At 55.0% G+C, this 19,987-nt stretch overlaps 1 protein-coding gene across 1 annotated transcript; it reads left to right on the top strand.

The window, feature by feature from the left end:
* Positions 1-1,086: 1,086 nt before the first annotated feature.
* Positions 1,087-18,888, top strand: IDH2 (isocitrate dehydrogenase (NADP(+)) 2). Its single transcript, XM_038767380.1, has 11 exons — positions 1,087-1,262; positions 9,671-9,762; positions 10,809-10,974; positions 11,679-11,839; positions 11,932-12,075; positions 12,358-12,494; positions 12,718-12,869; positions 15,053-15,165; positions 15,434-15,531; positions 18,039-18,131; positions 18,442-18,888. Exons 1-11 carry the CDS (start codon positions 1,124-1,126, stop codon positions 18,527-18,529), a joined length of 1,383 nt encoding a protein of 460 aa, XP_038623308.1. The 5' UTR covers positions 1,087-1,123; the 3' UTR covers positions 18,530-18,888.
* The last annotated feature ends 1,099 nt before the right edge of the window (positions 18,889-19,987 follow it).

The following is a 19,987-nucleotide window of genomic DNA, read 5'->3' as shown; positions in this document are numbered from 1 at the left end:
ACCTGGTGAGTTTCCAGTACTCTACCGGCCTTGGCTACTGGAGGGAGAGTCAAGCAGGGCATAGCCATTTCACTCCTAGCTTGGCCAATGGCTAGCGAGTGGCAAGCAATCTGATACAAGTCAAAACTCACCCGTGCTGGGCAGCAGCGGTACCGGAGACGGTCGACAGCGTGGAGGCTCTAGTTCACTGCGTGGATGGCAGCAAAACCACTTCTGTATTTTTACCAAGAAAACTCTCTGGATCCACTACCAGAACGATTGCAGACGGAGAGCGGGGCGTTCTGGGAGAGATGCGTCCGTGATGGGTCAGAGATGACTCGACAGCATAAGACAGGACATAAGTGCCGTGGGGTGAATAAAGAGTGCAAATCCCAGTGCACCCTTCCCCGAGAGGAAACCCACGAGGCCTTATCGGGAAATGGCCCCGTGGAAAAAGCCAGGGCCTGAAAGTTCGCGGCCCTGCACCCTAATCCCGACTCATCAATCGCATTTATTGAGCGCTTACTATGTGCAGAGCACTGTACTAAGCGCTTGAACTCCACCGCTTGATTGCTGCGTGACTTTGGGCGAGTCCCTTAATATCTCCGGGCCTTAGTTTCTTCATCTGTAAAACGGAGCGTCAACCCCCCTTCTCCTTCCTTCTTAGACTGTGAGCCCCGTGGGGGACCGGCTTAACTTGTATCTACCTCAGGGTTTAGTCCGGTGCTTGGCACATAGGAAGTGGTTAACAAATCCCACGGTGTATTATTATTATTACTGCTATTATCCGAAGGGGGCACGCAAACCCCCTGGGGGCCCAGGACAAGGGCCCCAGTAGCCACGCCGCGTGCCAACTCAGCCGGGCGCCTCGCGCCCCCGTGGCAGCCCCGCCCCCTCGGCCGGGGCGCCGACCAATGGGCGCCCGAGTTCTGGGCGCGCGCGCGGCCCCGCCCCCCCGCCCGGCCGAGGCCCCGCCCCCTCGGCCGGGCCGCCGACCAATGGGCGCCCGAGTTTGGGGCGCGCGCAGCCCCGCCCCCGGGCCCGCGGGCCCTGGTTCCGCGCCGCCGCCGCCGCCTCCGCCGCCCGCGCGGGAAGCCCCGGCCGTCCGATCCCGCCGCCGCCGCCGCCGCGTCCGCCTCCCGCCATGGCCGCCTACCTGCGGGCCGCGCAGTCGCTGTGCAGGGTGTCCGCCCGCGCCCTGGGCAAGAAGAGCCCCCCGGCCCCGGTCCCGGCCCAGGCGGCCGCCGCCGTCCTCACCCTGCAGCGGCAGCCGCAGCGAAACTGTGAGTGCCCGGTGCCCGGTGCCCGGGGCTGGGCTGGGGACCGCTCCAGCCTTCTCTCGGCGGCGGCCGCGGGGCCCTCGTAGGGCGGGGGAGCTGAGCGCCCCCGGCCCCCGCGCGCCAAGGGAACTTGAAGGTCGTTGGGCAGGGGCGCGGACAAAAGGCTTGGGGTGGGCCCTGGTCACGGCCCTGCCCTTCTCAACCAATCCATCAATCAATCAGTCGGATTTATTGAGCGCTTACTGTGTGCAGAGCACTGGACTAAGCGCTTGGGAAGTACAAGTCGGCAACATCTAGAGACGGTCCCTACCCAACAACGGGCTCACAGTCTAGAAGGGGGAGACAGAGAACAAAGCCAAACATACTAACAAGATAAAATAAATAGAATAGATATGTCAAGTAAAATAGAGTCATAAATATGTACAAACATATATACATATATACAGGTGCTGTGGGGAAGGGAAGGAGGTAAGGCGGGGGGGATGGAGAGGGGGAGAGGAAGGAAGGGGCTCAGTCTGGGAAGGCCTCCTGGAGGAGGTGAGCTTGAAGTAGGGCCTTGAAGGGAGGAAGAGAGCGAGCTTGGTGGATGTGCGGAGGGAGGGCATTCCGGGCCAGGGGGAGGACGTGGGCCGGGGGTCGATGGCGGGACAGGCGAGAACGAGGCCTAACGGTGAAGAGATTAGCGGCAGAGGAGCGGAGGGTGCCCAGCCCCCCGCCCGCTCCCGGAGGGAAGGGTGCTTGGGGTCCCCCGGATCCCGGACACCCCCGACCGCAGCGGCGTTGCCATGGCGACTGGGCCCTCCCCTCCAAGTGGGTGGGCTCGAAGCAGCGTGGCTCAGTGGAAAGAGCCCGGGTTTAGGGGTCAGAGGTCGTGGGTTCTAATCCCAGCCCCGCCACTTGTACACCGGGGGTGACTTTGGGCAAGTCACTTCACTTCTCTGGGCCTCAGTGACCTCATCTGCAAAATGGGGATTAAGACTGTGAGCCCCATGTGGGACAACCTGATTCCCTTGTATTTCCCCCAGCGCTTAGAACAGTGCTATGGCACATAGCGCTTAAAAAATACCACCGTTGTTGTTAGTATTCTTGGCGGCGTTGCCGAGACGACTGGGTTCCCCAAAATAATAATAATGATGATGGTATTTGTTAAGCGCTTACTCTGTGCAAAGCACTGTTCTAAGCGCTGGGGGGATACAAGGTGATCGGGGGAGCCCACGTGGGGCTCACAGTCTTAATCCCCATTTTACAGATGAGGGAACTGAGGCCCAGAGAAGTGAAGTGACTTGTCCGAGGTCACACAGCTGACAATTGGTGGAGTCGGAATTTGAACCCATGACCTCTGACTCCACATAGGTGAGGAGGAAGGAAGGGAGGGAGGGGGAGAGTGGATGTCCCCGGGTTGTTAATGGTTAACCCGCGGGCAGCCGGGACTGGTGGGGAGGGGGTGTGAGGGAGAGGGGGGTTGGGCAGCCAAAGACCTCCAGTAGACATTCCTAAAGTCACAGCCATCATCTCTTCGTCCAAGACTTGCTCTTCCCCAGCTTCTCCAATTTCAAAGAGGGTTACCCCATCCTCTCCTCCCCGCCCCAACTTTCCCTCATCCGTAGGTGTGAGGGGGAGGAGGGGGCGCATTCATTCATTCATTCAATCGTACTTATTGAGCACTTACTGTTTGCAGAGCACTGGACTAAGCACTTGGGAAGTACAAGTCGGCAGCATATAGAGACGGTCCCTACCCAACAATGGGCTCATAGCGCACCCCGGGGCCGCACAGCCTGGCACTGAGGAAACGGGACTACATGACAGTCAGGGCCGGGGACCCTCTTCTTGCCCAAGCTGGCTCCCTCGAGACATGTGATGTGGGCCTGGAGGGCCCAGAAAGTGGCGGCGGGCCGGTCAGCCTCTGGGCAGCCGGCCAGCCCGGGGAGGGTCCGGGGGCGGCTGTGAAGGTCACACTTTCTTCCCTTTCTAGTCCAGCAGCACGGGAGACGGGAGACCGTGGGGTCTGCAGCCGCCCGAGCCCACCCTGCCCCGCTGGGAAGAATTCCCCAGCGTCCTGGGACACCCTGCCCTTTCCCCTATCCTCGCCGAAGCCTATTTTCTCCCCAGTCGGGCCCAGCCCCCAGCCCTTCTCAGGTGCCAGGCTCGCTGCTTTTTTTGGGCCTGGCGGTCTCTGGAGTCCCATCCCCCCACTCCCCTTGGGCTCTGAGCTGATCTCTTTATGGAAAGTTTGGGTCACCCTCCCTCCTTCCTCTGCCAAGGGCAGCGCTCCGTGCTCTCCGGGAGGCCACCCTGTCCACGGCGGGCTGGGAAAACCCACCCAGAAGAGTTCTGTCTGTGGGCAGGACTGGAAGGTCGGAGGGCAGCCTGAGAAAGGCTGCTGGGAGGAAAACCAAAAATCTAATTAATCATCATGGTGTCTGTTAGACAATTTCAGGCCCTTTTGCTGGGGTGGGACGCAGTCCCCGCCCCCGCCTTAGGACTCATATTCTACCCGCTGTTATTCATTGAGCGCTTACTATGTGCAGAACACTAACAAGCGTTTGGGAGAGTTCTGTAGAGGTAGGAGGTGTGATCACTGCCCATAAGGAGTTCACCGTGTAAGGAAGAGATAGGCATAAAATAATTGGCAAATAGGAGGAAGTAGTGCCCAAATGAAGTATGTCAATGTGTATATTCCCCCTCTGGACTGTAAGCTTTTTTTAAAAAAATGGTATTTAAGTGCTTACTGTGTGCCAGGCACTGAACTCAGCACTGGGGTAGATACAAGCTTATCAGGATGGACACAGCCCTTGTGCCACATGGGACTCACAGTCTTAGTCTCCATTTTACAGACGAGGTAATTGAGGCACAGAGAAGTCAAGTGACTTGCCCAAGGTCACACAACAGGTGTGGCAGAGCCAGGATTAGAACCTAGGTCCTCTGGCTCCCAGTCCTGTGTTCTTTCCACTAGGCCATACTTCTTCTCACGCTGGGATGTAGTAATCAATCATTGTATTCACTGAGCGTGGTTAATGCTTGGGAGAGTACGATAGAACAGTTAAGAGTCACATTCCCTACCCACAATGAGCTTGCAGTCTGAGGAGGAAAAAGCTAGTGATGTGCCCTAAAGCCAATTGCCAGGACGTTTGTCTGATGTGAAGATAATAATAATGATGGTATTCGTTAAGTGCTTACTTGTGTGCCAAGCACTGTTCTAAGCGCTGGGGTAGATACGGGGTAATCAGGTTGTCCCACGTGGGGCTCGCAGTCTTAATCCCCATTTTACAGATGAGATGACAAATGTGTAGAAAGATATTTGAGAGAGAGAATCTGAGCGGAAGAGTGAAGTAGAGACTGATGAAGGGAGAGAGTGGAGTCCGGGAGAGGAGCTGGGACAGGGCGAGTGCCTGACCTGGAAAGGCGACCTTTTGTGTGGAGAGGAAAGAGTGGATCCTGGAAATGTGAATTTAGCGATCAATTGAATGTGGAAGTTGAAATGGAGTGAGACATCAAGGGTAACGTCCAGCTTTCTACCTAGAGAAGCAGCGTGGCCTCGTGGCTTGAGAGTCAGAAGGACCTGGATTCTAGTCCTGACTCTGGCCCTGGTCAGTTGTGGGACCTTGCGCATGTCACTTCGCTTCTCTGGGTTTCAGTTCCGTCATCTGTAAAATGGAGATTAAGACTGTGAGCCCCATGTGGGACAGGGACTTTGTCTAACCTGATTAGTTTGTATCTACCCAGTGCTTAGAATGGTGCTGGACACAGAGTAAGCGCTTAACTAATACCATTGTTATTATTGTTATTGCCTGTTGAGCCGAGACCAGTGGCCCAGCAGAATGGAGGAAACGTGAGGCATTGCAGAAGGAGGAAGAGGTCAGGACTAGCGAGGCAGATCTGGGAGTTATTCACGTGGAGGCGGAGCGGATGCCAGGGGAGAAGGTGAACTCCCTGTCAGAGCGAGCAGGAAGTGAGAAGAAAAGGGAACCCGGGGAAAGCCTTGAAGGACACGCACGGTTTGGGGGTGAGGGATGGAAGAGGAGCCAGCGAAACACGGAGAGGGCGGCCAGCGAGGAAAGAGGAGAACCTGGGAGACAGCTGCTGTGATAAAACCAAGATCAGACGGTGTTTCCAGGAGGAGGACGTGGGGTCCAGCTAAAGGGGGCTGAGAGGTCAAGGAAGCCACATGGCATAACGGAAAGAGCACGGGCCTGGATGTCAGGGGACCTGAGTTCTGATCTCGGCTCCACCGTTTTTCCACTGTGTGACCTTGGGTGAGTCGCTTAAGATTTCTGCGCCTCAGTTTCCTCAGCTGTAAAATAATAATAATAATAATAATGGCATTTATTAAGCGCTTACTATGTGCAAAGCACTGTTCTAAGCACTGGGGGGGGGCGGTAACAAGGTGATCAGTTATCCCACGGGGGACTCACAGTCTTAATCCCCATTTTACAGATGAGGTAATTGAGGCACAGAAAAGTGAAGTGACTTGCCCAAAGTCACACAACTGACAATTGGCGGAGCTGGGATTTGAATCCATGACCTCTGACACCAAAAGCCCGGCCTCTTTTCACTGAGCCACTCTGCGTCTCTGTTGAATGGGGATTCAGTACTTGTTCTCCCTCCTACTTAGACGTTGAGCTCCATGTGGGACAGGGACTGTGTCCAACCTGATTACTTTGTGTCTACCCCGGTGTTTAGTACGGTGCCTAGCATGCTATCCCTGGGGGACAGTGGGCAGAAGTTCCTTATCCCCATCTTTACAGATGGGGAAACTGAGGCGGCACCTCCCCAACTGGCAGGGCTGGCGCTGGAGACCCCTTTGTGATGGCCCCTTGGCTCTGTGAGTAGGTGAGGGTAGTCCTGACGTGCACTCTCACACAGTTGTGTCCGGTGCATAATCACCCCACCCAGATTTTTGAGGAGGAGATCAAAGTTCATATTTTTGTACCATACAATTGTAAACAGTGATTGATAGCCAGGGAGAGGAGCAAAAGGTGAGAACAGGGTGGAAACGGGGTAGTGAGTTCATCATCAATCGTATTTATTGAGCGCTTACTGTGTGCAGAGCACTGTACTAAGCGTTGTGAGGTCTAAGCACTTACCAGGTGCGAAACATTGTGCTAAGCACTGTGGTCCCTATAGCTAATCAGGTCATGCCCAGTGTGTGTCCTACCTGAGCTCACTGTCTAGAGGAGAGGAAGAACAGGTATTAAACCTCCCTTTTACTGATGAGGAAACTGAGGCCCAGAGAAGAAGAATTATTATTATTATGGTACTTGTTAAGCACTTACTATGTGCCAAGCACTGTTCTAAGAGCTAGGGTAGATACAAATTAATCAGGTTGGACACAGTCCCTGTCCCATGTGGGGCTCACACTCTTAATCCCCATTTTACAGAAGAGGTAGCCGAGGCCCAGAGAAATGAAGTGACTTGCCCAAGGTCACACAGCAAAGTGGCCAAGCCGGGATCACAACCCAGGTCCTTCTGCCTCCCAGGCTCTATTCACTAAGCCACACTGCTCCTAAGCCAAACGATTTGTCCAAGGCACCCCCCGGCCTTTTTTTAATGGCATTTAAGTGTTAGCCACTGTGCTAAATGTTGGGGTAGATATGTTAATCAGGTTGGACCCAATCCTCATCCCACAAGGAGCTAACAGTCCTAATCCTCAAATTGCAGATTCATTCATTCATTCGTATTTATTGCGCGCTTACTGTGTGCAGAGCACTGTACTAAGCGCTTGGGAAGTACAAGTTGGCAACATATAGAGAGAGTCCCTACCCAACAACGGGCTCACAGTCTAGAAGATGAGATTACTGAGGCAAAGGGAATGAAATGACTTGCCTAAGGTCACCCGGCAAGCAGTCAGCAGAGCCGGGATGAGAACCCAGGTCCTCTGACTCTCGGGCCTGTACTGTGTCCAGCTACCCCACTCTGCTTCTAACTCTGGGAATTTCCCAGACCGTGAGAGACCTGGGCCCCCAGGCAGGTCAGAAGGCGCTTGCGCTGCTCTGGACGTCAGCCACTTACTGGTCCCTGGACGGGAGCCTCTGGAGCGTCCTTCAACGTGCCCAGAGCTCCCAGCTCATGCCCACTTCTGACAGGGCTTGGAATCCGGCCGAGGAGGTTGTAGGGGAGAGAGTGCGGGCTTGAGAGTCAGGAGCAACATTCCCCGCCCCAAAGCCCCTGGTTCTCATCCCGGTTCCGCCACTTGTTTGCTCTGTTACCTCAGGCAAATCTCTTAACTTCTCTGCCTCACCTCTCTCCCTAGATGAAGCTTACTGTGGTTAGGGAACATGTTTCCCAACTTGGTTGCACTGAACTTTCGCTCATCATAAGTAAATACGATTTATCTATAAAATAACATGGAACAGGGACCGTGTCCGTTCTGATGGTCTAGTACCTGCCCCAGACCATTTAGCTTAATAAATGGACAGAAGGTGGCCCTGCCAGTTTGGCCCACAGTCAGCGGGGCTTGGAGTCCCCTGAGTCCTCAGTCAGTAAACCAAATCAATCAATCAATCAATCGTATTTATTGAGTGCTTACTGTGTGCAGAGCACTGTACTAAGTGCTTGGGAAGTTCAAGAAAATGTAAAAAAAAAAAAAAGCAGCAGCATTTCCATTCAGACTGCTTAAACTTAAAGAGATGTTAATGCACTTATCCAGATGTTGTTAAACTAGCAGTTCAGAAATCCAGGGCCTGATCCACTCAGGTTTACATAATTTTTACATCACTTGGGAAGTGATGGCAAATGTTTCCCAAAAACAGATGCCTTCTTCTGCTTGGGTGACCAATAAGGGCTGACTGATTTGGATGGGGTGGCCGACCACCTCCTATCCTTCCTGTGCCACCCTCCCAGGGGGCTTAGGATCCAGGCCTTCTGGGTTCATTTCCTGGGACCGAGAGAGAATCCCATCTTCCAGAGTCTGACTCGGGTGTGGTAGGCGTGGTAATGTCCGGTTGGGGGTGGTGGGCGTGACGGGGGGGGGGGGCTGGGCAGCTAATAACCCCCTACCCCAAGTGACGTGGTCAGCTGGTGTCGTCACGGAGGTTTCCTCGATTTTCCTGCAATCCTTTCACATGGCAGCCAGCACTGCCGCTGAAGATTGTCCCGAGTTTTCTCCCCGGTCCCCAGCCGGGTCCCCTCTGATTCCTTGCACCTCGACCCGCGGCCTTCCGTTTCTGGCCTCGGGCTGGACCCAGCCTCGCCCAGTGGAACCCACGGGAATCCAGGTCCCAGGTCCAGGTTCCCCTGTCATCGAGAGCATGCTCTCCAGCAGGTCTGGCACTCGGCAGTCCTAGAGGCGCCACCTAAAGAGGTGCCCAGTTCTAGGGACACCTTGGTCCCAGGTGGGGAGTTGCCCTGATCCCAGTCACCTGGTCGGAGCCTACCCTTTTTCACCCCTAAAACCTCCAGTGACCTCCCCGAAGCCATCCTTGACCATGACCTTCAAGACTTCCGCCACCAACTACCTCTGACCTATCCGTTCTCTTCTCCTGCAACACCCCAGTTCAGTCTGCTCTTCCTGCGCAAAACCTCACTCTTGACCCCTCCGCCTCGGACCGGTTGCTCACGTCTTTTGCCCCTCCTCATTTAGGACCGCCCCCCCTTGGGCTAAGCCAACCACCTTCATTCATTCAGTCGTATTTATTGAGCGCTTACTGTGTGCAGAGCACTGTACTAAGCACTTGGGGAGTACAAGTCGGCAACCACCTCCTTCTCTATTGAAAATCCTCCTGAAAAGGATTCCTTCCGCCGTCTCAGCTCTCCCAGATTTGTCTATTAGAGAAGCAGTGTGGAGAAGTGGATAGAGCATGGGCCTGGAAGTTAGACGGTTGTGGGTTCTAATTGTGTGACCTTGGGCAAGTCACTTACCTCATCTGTAAAAGAGGGATTGACAGTGAGTCCCATGAGGGACAGGGTCCGTGTCCATCCCAATCGGCATGTACCTGGCATGTAGTAAGCGCTTAACAGATGCCTCAGTGATTACTATTGTTTGCATTTCATTTATCCACTTGCACCTGTTATTTATGCCCATTCTCTCATACTTACCCATGGTAGATGTGCCAGTTTAGGTTTCCCTTCCCCCTCATTAGATCGTAAACTCCCAGAGGGCAGAAAAGGACATCTTTTACCGCTGTCCGTTCCCCAAGTGACTGATAGAATGCCGTAACCAGAGTCGGCTCGGTCAATATGATTGATGCTAAATATCGTGGAGAGTGGAAGCTCCCGAGGACAGGGATCATACCTACTAATTATCATACTCAAATGCTCAGTACATAGTAAGCCCTTTATAGATACCACCTGTCGATGGATTGGGTCAAGAAGGAGAGCTGCTGTGGGGGAGGCGGAGAGGGGCGATCGGGGAAGCACCCCGCCCCCCCCCCCGCCCCTCCAGATCTGAGAGCTGGGCCGTGGTTCCCTTTCAGATGCCGATAAACGGATCAAGGTGGCGAAGCCGGTGGTGGAGATGGATGGAGATGAGATGACCCGCATCATCTGGCAATTCATCAAGGAGAAGGTTGACTCGGGGCTGCCCATCTCCATCTCCCCCCCCTCCAGGCCTCAGCCAGGGCTGGGCGTACCTCCTGACCCTTCCCTTACACACAGTGCCCTCAGAGGGGGTTGGCATCACACAGGGATCATTTTCCCTCTCTTGTCCCATCTCCTGCCCCACCCAGCCTGCAGCCGAACCCTCTCTCTATCTCCCTGGTGTTGGGATTTGCCAGCCCAGCCCTTCCTTCTCTCCCTGTGGGGTGGAGGCAGCCACCGGGGAAGGTTTCACTACTGGGGGAAGACCCCTCTCTGGACCATTTGCAGAGCGTATAGTGCCTGATGTCCTGTGCCAAGCAAGGATGCTCATCTAGACCCTGGCCCAGGCCCACGGGGACTAGACTAGTCTTCTAGACTGTGAGCCCACTGTTGAGTAGGGACTGTCTCTATATGTTGCCAACATGTACTTCCCAAGCGCTTAGTACAGTGCTCTGCATACAGTAAGCGCTCAATAAATACGAGTGATTGATTGATTGGGGGAGGGTGGACCCACGAGAAATACAGAGTAGATCAAACCGGAAACAGCAGCGGCTAGAGAGAGAACCATTTGTTTCTCACACTGGGGCCGCCTCCTTCCAGCCCTAGCGGGGTTTCCTCCCTCCCTCCCTCCCTCCCTCTCACCTCCGCACAGCCCTGTGGCGGCTGAGCCCCTTCCCACTTCCTCCATCATCGGGCACCGGGCCATTCCCCTGGGCTACCTGGCATTCGGTCACCCTCAGCCACCCTATTTAAGGAGGACCCTCTCCAACCAGTGTCTGGCCACCAATCTTGCCCCTTTCTAGCCCTCTGATCTGGCCACCCTCTGGGCCTCCTACTGGCCCAGTTCCCTAGGACCCCCCCTACCCCAGCCCGTAACCCTTCCCTCACCAGCCTAGTGACAGCCACATCGTGTCCCCGACTTTCCTTGTCCTCCTGGGCATCACCTTGCTAAGCTTGCTCTGCCCCCTGCCCTGCCCTCTCCTTTCCTCCTCCCCAAGTCCCCCCATGAACCACCTTTTTTCTGCTTCTCCCCAGCTAATCCTGCCGCACGTGGATGTTCAACTCAAATACTTTGACCTGGGGCTTCCGCACCGGGACCAGACGGATGACCAGGTGACCATCGACTCGGCGCTGGCCACTCAGAAGTACAGCGTGGCTGTCAAGTGTGCCACCATCACTCCTGATGAAGCTCGGGTTGAAGGTAGGGGGGGACAGGTGGGGTGGAGAGAGTGAGAGAGAGAGAGAGAGAGAGAAAGAGAGAGCGAGAGAGAGAGAGAGTGTGTGTGTGTGTGTGTGTGTGTGTGTGCGTGTGTGTGTAAGTGAAAGAGTATAAGGGAAGCAGTGTGGCCTAATGTGGCTCTGGGAGTCTCGGACGTAGGTTCTAATCCCAGCTCTGCCATGCTGTATGACCTAGGGCGAGTCACTTCATTTCTCTGGGCCTCCATTTCTCATCTGTAAAATGGGGATTAAGACTGAGCCTGATGTGGAACAGGGACCGTGTCCAACCTGATTGGCTTGTTTCTACTGTAGTGCGTAGTATATAGTGCCGGGCACAAAGTGAGCACTTAGCAAATACCATTTAAAGAAGAAAAAAGTGTGCACTTGGGGGGGGCGGGGGGGAGGGTGTGTGTGTGTGTGTGTGTGTGTGTGTGTGTGTGTGTGTGTGTGTGTACACATACACATGTGTGGACAGGTAGAGGAGCATGCGTCAGATCCCAGTGGGCCTTGGGAAGAGTCCTGCCCACCCTTAGGTGGCAGAGGAATGACACCCTGCTCTGAGCTGGGTCCCAATGGGGGAATGAACCCTCCTCTGCTCCCACCCCAGAGGTTGCCCCCCCAACTCCCAGAGGCTGACCCCACCACCCCCAGCCCTGACCTCCCCACCTCCACCCCCGGGTGCTGCAGAGTTCAAGCTGAAGAAGATGTGGAAGAGCCCCAACGGCACCATCAGGAACATCCTCGGGGGGACGGTCTTCCGGGAGCCCATCATCTGCAAGAACATCCCCCGGCTGGTCCCCGGCTGGACTCGAGCCATCACCATCGGGAGACACGCTCACGGCGACCAGGTGCGCCCGCTGTGGGGGCAGGGGGCGGGGCAGTGAGGGGGCACGGCAGGGCAGCCGGGATCCCCTCCCAACACTCCGCCTTGCTTTCACAGTACAAAGCGACAGACTTTGTGGTGGACCGGTCGGGCTCCTTCAAGATGGTGTTCACTCCCAAGGACGGCAGCGGGGTGAAGGAGTGGGAGGTGTACAACTTCCCCGGCGGCGGCGTGGGCATGGGCATGTACAACACAGATGAGGTGAGTGCCCGGCCCGCTGCAGGGGCCCCGGTGGGGTGCAAAGGTGGCACCTCCGTCTGGCTGCCCAACCCGCTGGTCTTCTGCGCCGTCTCCCTCCCAAGACCTGGGGCTGGGGGTGACCGGGGGTCCCTCTCTGTCCCGGCTGGCTGGAGGCTTCGCAACAGTAGAGAATGCTTCCAGCTTCTCCCCCGGGGGCACCCAAAGGGATGGAAGGGCCGGAGGAGGCCTAGGGCCATCTCCCAAGGGGGCCGGGGCTGAGGACGTGTCCCCGCCTCCCCGCAGTCCATCTCGGGGTTTGCGCACAGCTGCTTCCAGTACGCCATCCAGAAGAAGTGGCCCCTGTACATGAGCACCAAGAACACCATCCTCAAGGCCTACGACGGCCGCTTCAAGGACATCTTCCAGGAAATCTTTGAAAAGTAATGTGGGGGCGGGAGGAGGAATGGGAGAAGGTAGAGGGACCCGGCCACCCGGGTCCTTGCAGCTGGACTACTGGCTCTCCCTGCTCCCCGTCCCAGCCCGGGGGCGGGAGGCGTCTCAGGGTGGGGGTTGGGGGCCCACCCACTTTGGTCGCCCCTTTCGTGGTGCCCCCCGCCCCCCAGTGCCTCGCATTGGACGCAGCGCCTCCCCTGGCCCCCGCAGGCACTATAAGACGGAATTCGACAAGAACAAGATCTGGTACGAGCACCGGCTCATCGACGACATGGTGGCCCAAGTGCTCAAGTCCTCGGGCGGCTTCGTCTGGGCCTGCAAGAACTACGATGGGGACGTGCAGTCTGACATCCTGGCCCAGGGTACGACGAGGAGTCACTGGGGCGGGGCCTGCGGGGCATGGGGCTCAGGGCCGGGCTGAGTTGGCGACCCCGGGGTGGGCAGCCTTCATGGCTGCATCTGCTGTGAGGGGTGTCTTTGCGCCTAGAGCCCAAGGGCGCTGGTGCCCGACAGCCCACTGAGAAGCAGCGTGGCCTAGTGGGAAGATCTCGGGCCTGGGAGTGAGAGGATCTGGGTTCTAATCCTGGCTCGCTCTGCCATGTGTCAGCTGCATGACCTTGGTCAAGTCACTTTTCTGGGCCTCAGCTAACCTCATCTGTAACATGGGGATTAAGACTATGAGCCCCATGTGGATCAGGGACTATGTACAACCTGATTTGCTTGTATCTCCCCTCCCCCACCCCCCCAGCGCTTAGTACAGTGCCTGGCACATAGTTAGCACTTAAAAAATACCATTATTATTATTATTATTGTTATCTGGGTGGACCTCAGTTTCCACAACTGTAAAATGTGGATTCAGTCCTCCTCCTTCCAACTTAGATTGTGAGGCCCCCTGTTTGACAAAGACTGTTCAACCTGGTAAACTTGTGTCTGCCCCAGTGCTTGGCACCTAATGAGCGCTTAACAAATGCCATAAGTAACAAAACAGAAAAAACTAGTCCAGGGCCTCAGGAGGGGAGCAGCAGGACAGCTGTTCGCAGCTGATGGGAATGCCGCTAAAGGTCGTCACATCAGGTCACTAGGGGGATAGGAGGAGTAGGCAGGAGGGTCGAGGGACAAGATCAGGGAAGTCAGAGCACGGAAGAGGACTTAAATTGGGTCTCTGGAATTCATTCATTCATTCAATCGTACTTACTGAGCGCTTACTGTGTGCAGAGCACTGTAGTAAGAGCTTGGAAAGTTCAATTCAGCAATCCCTGCCCACACCAGGCTTGCAGTCTAGAAATCCTGTGCCCAGACCCTAGAGAGGCCTGGGTGTCAGGTTGGGGACTCGGAGTGGATGCGGGGGCTTGTGAGGCCTTCCATATGGGACTCTCGGAGGAAGTCCTGGCCTCTTAGGGCGGAGAAAATGGTTGTCCCTTGTCAGGTTACTCTGTTTGGAGTTTGCACTGTTTTCACTTCTGCCTCGTTTCTCACTTCTGCTCAAAAAGAGCATCTGCCGTCTCAATTGCGTCAGGTGCTTGGGTATCCTGCTGAGAGTTGTAATAGTAACACTAGTAAGAATAGATGTGGACTCACCGTGGGCCCAAGAACTGTGGTGGTTACGGTACAGTGAGCTCAGACATAGTCCCTGTTGCGTGTGGGACTCAGAGTCTAAGGGGATGGGAGAATAAAATATTTAAACATTCCCACTTTACAGATGAGGAAACTGAGGCACATGGAGGTATGGTCTAATGAAACGCACATGGGCCTGGGAGTTAGAGGACCTGAGTTGTAGCTCCAGGTCTGCCACATGTCTGCAGTGTCACCTGGGGCAAGTCACTAAACTTCTCTGGGCCTGTGTGCTCATCTGTAAAACCTAAATGTAAAATCTGTAAAAATACTTGTTCTCCCTCTTATTTGGACTGTGAGCCCCATCTGGAATGGGGACTGGTCCAACTTGAATAACTTGGATCTACCCCTGCCCTTAGAATAATAATAGTAATAATGATGGCATTTATTAAGCGCTTACTATGTGCAAAGCACTGTTCTAAGCGCTGTGAAGAGTGTTTGACACATAGTAAGTGCTTAACGAGGACCATAGAGAAGCAGCATGGCTCAGTGGAAAGAGTACGGGCTTTGGAGTCAGAGGTCACGGGTTCAAATTCCGGCTCTGCCTCTTGTCAGCTGTGTGACTTTGGGCAAGTCACTTAACTTCTCTGTGTCTCAGTTCCCTCATCTGTAAAATGGAGTTGAAGACTGTGAGCCCCCTGTGGGACAGCCTGATCACCTTGTATCCCCCCAGCGCTTAGAACAGTGCTTTGCACATAGTAAGCGCTTAACAGATACCATTATTATTATTATTATAATTCATTGACTTGCCCGAGGTTACACAGGAGGCTGGTGGGGTCGGAGCTGGGATCAGAGCCCAGATCCCCTCATGGCAGAGAGGAGGGAGCGGCCTGGGGGGGTGTGGAGTCCGGCAGGCCGTGGGGCCCACTGGGGTAGGCGGGAGGCATCTCTGCCCTCCGCGGCAGAACACTGACATCTGGCCTCTGATCCCCAGGCTTTGGCTCCCTCGGGCTCATGACCTCTGTGCTGGTGTGCCCAGACGGGAAGACCATCGAAGCGGAAGCGGCTCATGGCACCGTCACCCGCCATTACCGGGAGCACCAGAAGGTGGGGGCCGGCCCGCCTGGGGTCAGCAGGGTGGGCATGCCAAACCACCCGCCTCCTGTCCTCATGAGGGGCTTCCTGAGAGCTTTCGGGGCCAGGGCAGAGTAACCGTGGGAGGGCGAGGCCCGGGCGGGAAATCCCCGGAGGGATATCTCCATCCTGACCTGGGGGCTGGCCTGCTGCAGCTTTGGTGGGGGCGAGCGGCAGCCCCGTCTCCCTTGGATTCCACTCTGGGGTTCCCATTCCATCCTCATCTCCCCCCGCCCCCCAGGGCCGGCCCACCAGTACCAACCCCATCGCCAGCATTTTCGCCTGGACCAGGGGCCTGGAGCACCGAGGAAAGCTAGATGGCAATCAGGACCTAATCAAGTAAGCAGGGACCGGGCCAGGTTTGGGGTGGGACTGGGGGACACGGACGACGTGGGGAACTGAAGTGGGCGTCGTAGTTTGGGGGCTCAGTCAAAATTGATGATATTGAGTGAGCACCTACTGCATGCAGAGCACTGTACTACACTCTTGGCAGAGTGCCATAGGGGCAGTAGAGATGAACCCTGCCTTCAAGGAGCTTGCACTTTAAAGAGAGTATATCAGTCAGCGTGCCCATATTGAGTGCTCACTCTGCAGGGCACTACTAAACGCCTGGGAGAATACAGTCAAATCAGCGGTCCTGGCTGTGCCACTTGTGTGTTGTATGACTTTGGGCAAGTCACTTCACTTCTCTGTGCCTCAGGTCCCTCATCTGGAAAATGGGGATTGACTGTGAACCCTATGTGGGATAGGGACTGTTTCCAATCCAATTTGCTTGTCCCCCTGTCCAGCGCTTAGTACAGTGCCTGGAACACAATAAGCGCCTAACAAATGCCATAATTATTATCGGCTGACACATTCCCTTCCCTCAAGTAGCTTACAGTCTAGCAGCGAAACCCTTGGGGAGAGCTTTGTTCCTTGTCTCTCCCATGTCCCCTCTCCAGCATCTCCAGGCCCCTCATCTGGCCCAGCTGTTTATTGTTCTAGTGTACTCTCCCAAGTGCTTAGCACAGTGCTCTGCACACAGTAAATGCTCAGTAAATGAGAATGAATGACCTCCCCATCAAAATGGTATCGACTGCCAACACTCTGTTTATAGAACTGTTTATAGAAGGGTCAAAAGATTAGGCATTCCTGACTGATTTTGACACCTGTCTACAGATTTTGACATCTGTCTACATGTTTTGTTTTGTTTTCTGTCTCCCCCTTCTAGACTGTAAGCCCGTTGTTGGGTAGGGACCATCTCTATATGTTGCCGACTTGTACTTCCCAAGCGCTTAGTACAGTGCTGTGCACACAGTAAGCGCTCAATAAATATGATTGAATGAATGAATGACTGGGCACCTGCTAGGGCAGGGTGCTGTACTGGCGCCTACTGGATGCAGTACTGGGCGCCTTCTGGATGCAGGGTGCTTTATAAGGTTTTTGGGAGACATGGAGACGTGTCCCCGGTTCTTCTTAAATGGGGGTTGGATTTTTGCAAGATTCGCATATTAAGGAAAACTCACACTCACTGGGTCTTCTGTTGCTTAAAGACACACACCCCCACACACACACCCTCTCTGTGCACACACATGACCGGCACTGTGTGAAGACAGGTCAAAGTGGTGGGAAGGACGTTCCTTCGTCCCACCTCCACACTGTAGGCAGAATGCTTAGGGGAAATGTGAGTTCCTGCACAATCGAGCGTCTAAGATGTGACCCTTGTCCTTGAGGAGCTTACCGACTGCTGCGGGAAACAAGATGCAAGTTGATGACAGGCCTACTGGGTTGAGAAGCATCGAGGCCCAGTGGAAAGAGCCCGGGGCTGGGAATCGGGACCTGGGTTCTAATCCTGACTTTGCCACATGCTTGCTGTGTGACCTGGGGCAAGTCACAATTCTCCCTCGGTTTCCTCATCTGTAAAACGGGGATTCAGTATCTATTCTTCCTTCCCCTTAGACTGCGGGCCCCATGTGGGACAGAGACTGTATCTGACCTGATTATTTTTTTATCTGCTCCAGTGTTTAGCACAGTGTTTAAGTTCATCGTTGGCAGGGAATGTGTCCATTTATTGTTACTCATTCATTCATTCAATCGTACCTACTGAGAGCTTACAGAGCACTTTGCTAAGCACTTGAAAAAGTACAGTATAGCAATAGAGACAGTCCCTGCCCACAATGAGCTCAGTCTAGAGAACTTGTACTTTTATTGTACTTTTTACAGTGCTTTGCTCCCAGTAATTGCTCAATAAATATGATTGAATGAATTGAATGAATGAAAGCATAATATGCAATATATGGTAGAGAATAATGAGATCAGCCAACCAGTGGTGTTTTTTGAGTACTTTTTGTGGGTAGAGCACTGTCTTGAGCATTTGGGAGAGTACAATATAACAGAGTTGACAGACACTTTCCTAACCCACAAGGAGCTTAGCTGATTATTTTGTGTCTGCTCCAGTATTTAGCACAGTGTTTAAGCTCATCGTTGGCAGGGAATTTGTCCATTTATTGTTATTTATTCATTCACTGTCAGTCATACCTATTGGGCACTTACAGTGTTCAGAGCACATTACTAAGCGCTTGGAAAAGTACAATATAGCAGTAGAGACGATTCCTGCCCATCAGTAAGTAGAACTAGTAGGCCCCAGGGAAGAAATGACTACTAAGTAAACAGCTAAATATCCGGAGGGGGCTGGGGGAAGAGGGCTGTTTTAGCAGAGCTCTGTGGGAGACGCGGATCTGGGTTGAACGACCCTGCGGGGAGGAGGGGGTTGCTGGGTTGACTGGGCGGCTCTGGCAGAGAGACAGAGACACATGGTGGGCGTACCCCCCTCGGGGAACCTGACGATCGTTCGGGCCCCTCTCCAGCTTTGCCCAGTCCCTGGAAAAGGTTTGTGTCCAGACGGTGGAGAGCGGAGCCATGACCAAGGATCTCGCCGGCTGCATCCACGGGCTGAGCAAGTAAGTGGTCCCTGCCACCCTTCTGGCGGGGGGCCTGTGGGTGGGCTGGCCATCCCAGTGGGGCGGGACGGGAGGGGGTGGGGGGCGGGACCCACTTCTGCTCCAGGGGACACCCAGCCCTCAAAAGCGGGATCCAGGGAGCTGGGGGCAGTGCCCCCTGCACAGCACCTGAGCGGGATCCGAGAGGCCGGAGCAGGTGGCAGCCGTGAGCGGTTCTGACGGGGCCGGACCCGTGGCCCTGGGAGGAGGGGGTGACTAGGTCCGGAAGTCACCAGAGGCCACCGCTCCTCACTGTGGATTCTCTCCGCAGCGTGAAGCTGAACGAGCACTACATAAACACCACTGACTTCCTGGATGCCATCAAGAACAACTTAGACAAAGCCCTGGGCAAGAGCTAAGGGCTGGGAGGAGCCGCCGGACCCTTCAGCCTCCACACTGGGGACCGGGGAGGGGTGGGGACAGAGGGTGGAGACCCTCACTCCGGAGCCGGTAACCCTCTCCCCTCCCAGCCCACCCCGCCCCCACGGGCACGGAGAGCCAACCAGGGGTTTTCTAAATCGGGTTGGTTTTTTTTGTTTTTGTTTTTTTTAAGGGTTTTCCAAAAGGGTGTCCTACCCCAGCCACCCACCTCAGCCAAAGGTGACGATGTGACCCACGGGTCTCCGTCTGTAACTTATGTGCCTTCGTCAGGACTCAGAGTGCCATATTTAGCTACTAAAATCTCTTCACCGAGCCGGCTGCCCGCTGCTGCCATTGTGTTTTGTGTTGTGTTTTGTGGGTGGACCGGAGGACACAGTAAGCGCTCAATAAATATGACTGAATGAATGAATGAGGAGGCGGGGGTTGGTGGGGGCAGGTGAAAGGAAAGAGCCGGTGAGGGTCTGGAGGGCTGTCTCCAGCAGGAAGCAGGGTGGAAAAAATGGGGTCAGGGCTGGGTTGCCAGTATCCACCGTTGGAGGTCCTGCCTGCCCCTGCCCCTCCTGGGAAGCTGATAGTGTCTCCATGGAGATGCCCAGGCCACTCTTTGAGACCCCAGACTGGACCCTCCACCTGATACTGTGCCCCAGGCCATACTTTCTGTCCCCCACCTGGCTGTCCCCCTGCCAGCCCCCGCCTCCCCAATTTCCGTCCTCTCAGCACAGACCCTCAGCTCTGCCCTTCCTCTCCATCCCAGCTTCTGGCCCAAACCACTAAGCCAGCCAGCCTCCTCCCCCCCCCCCCCGCCCCCATTTATAGCTCTGGGCAAAGAGTGGGCCCACCCCCCTGCCCATGGCTGTGGTTGCCCGGGGCGGGGGGGGGATTTCTTCCCCAATGCCCCCCCCCCCCCGCCCAAGACTCATCTTGGCCTGTTGGTGCTTCGCTTAAGAATGTCAGGAGGCTCAGGGAAGCAGTGTAGCTTAGTGGATAGAGAATGGACTGGGAGTCAGGAGGACCTGGGTTCTAATCCGGGCTCCACAACTAGTCTGCTGCGTGACCTCAGGCAAGTTACTTCACTTCTGGGCCTGTTACTGCATAATGATAATGGCATTTGTGAAGCGTTCAATATGTGCCAGGCACTGTGCCTTATCTGTAAAATGGGGATTAAGACTGAACCCCATGTGGGATGTGAACTGTGTCCAACTTGATTAGCTTGTATCTTCCGCAGTACTTAGTACAGTGCCTGGCAGATAAGTACTATTTAAAAAGGAAAAAAAAAAGTATTGGACCTCTGGCTTCTTTCCGCTTGAGTGTTGGTATCCACTGGGCACTCAAGGGGTTAAAGCAGAACAAGCAAGGTAGTGGGGTCCCCCCACAACTGTCCTGTGGAGAGGGGGTGCAGCCCCTGACCACCAGCTGAGAGCCTGTCTCTTCTCTTT

Source organism: Tachyglossus aculeatus, chromosome 26 (genome assembly GCF_015852505.1).
Source record: "Tachyglossus aculeatus isolate mTacAcu1 chromosome 26, mTacAcu1.pri, whole genome shotgun sequence".
Lineage (NCBI taxonomy): Eukaryota > Metazoa > Chordata > Mammalia > Monotremata > Tachyglossidae > Tachyglossus > Tachyglossus aculeatus.
This window is presented reverse-complemented; position numbering and strand designations above follow the sequence as displayed.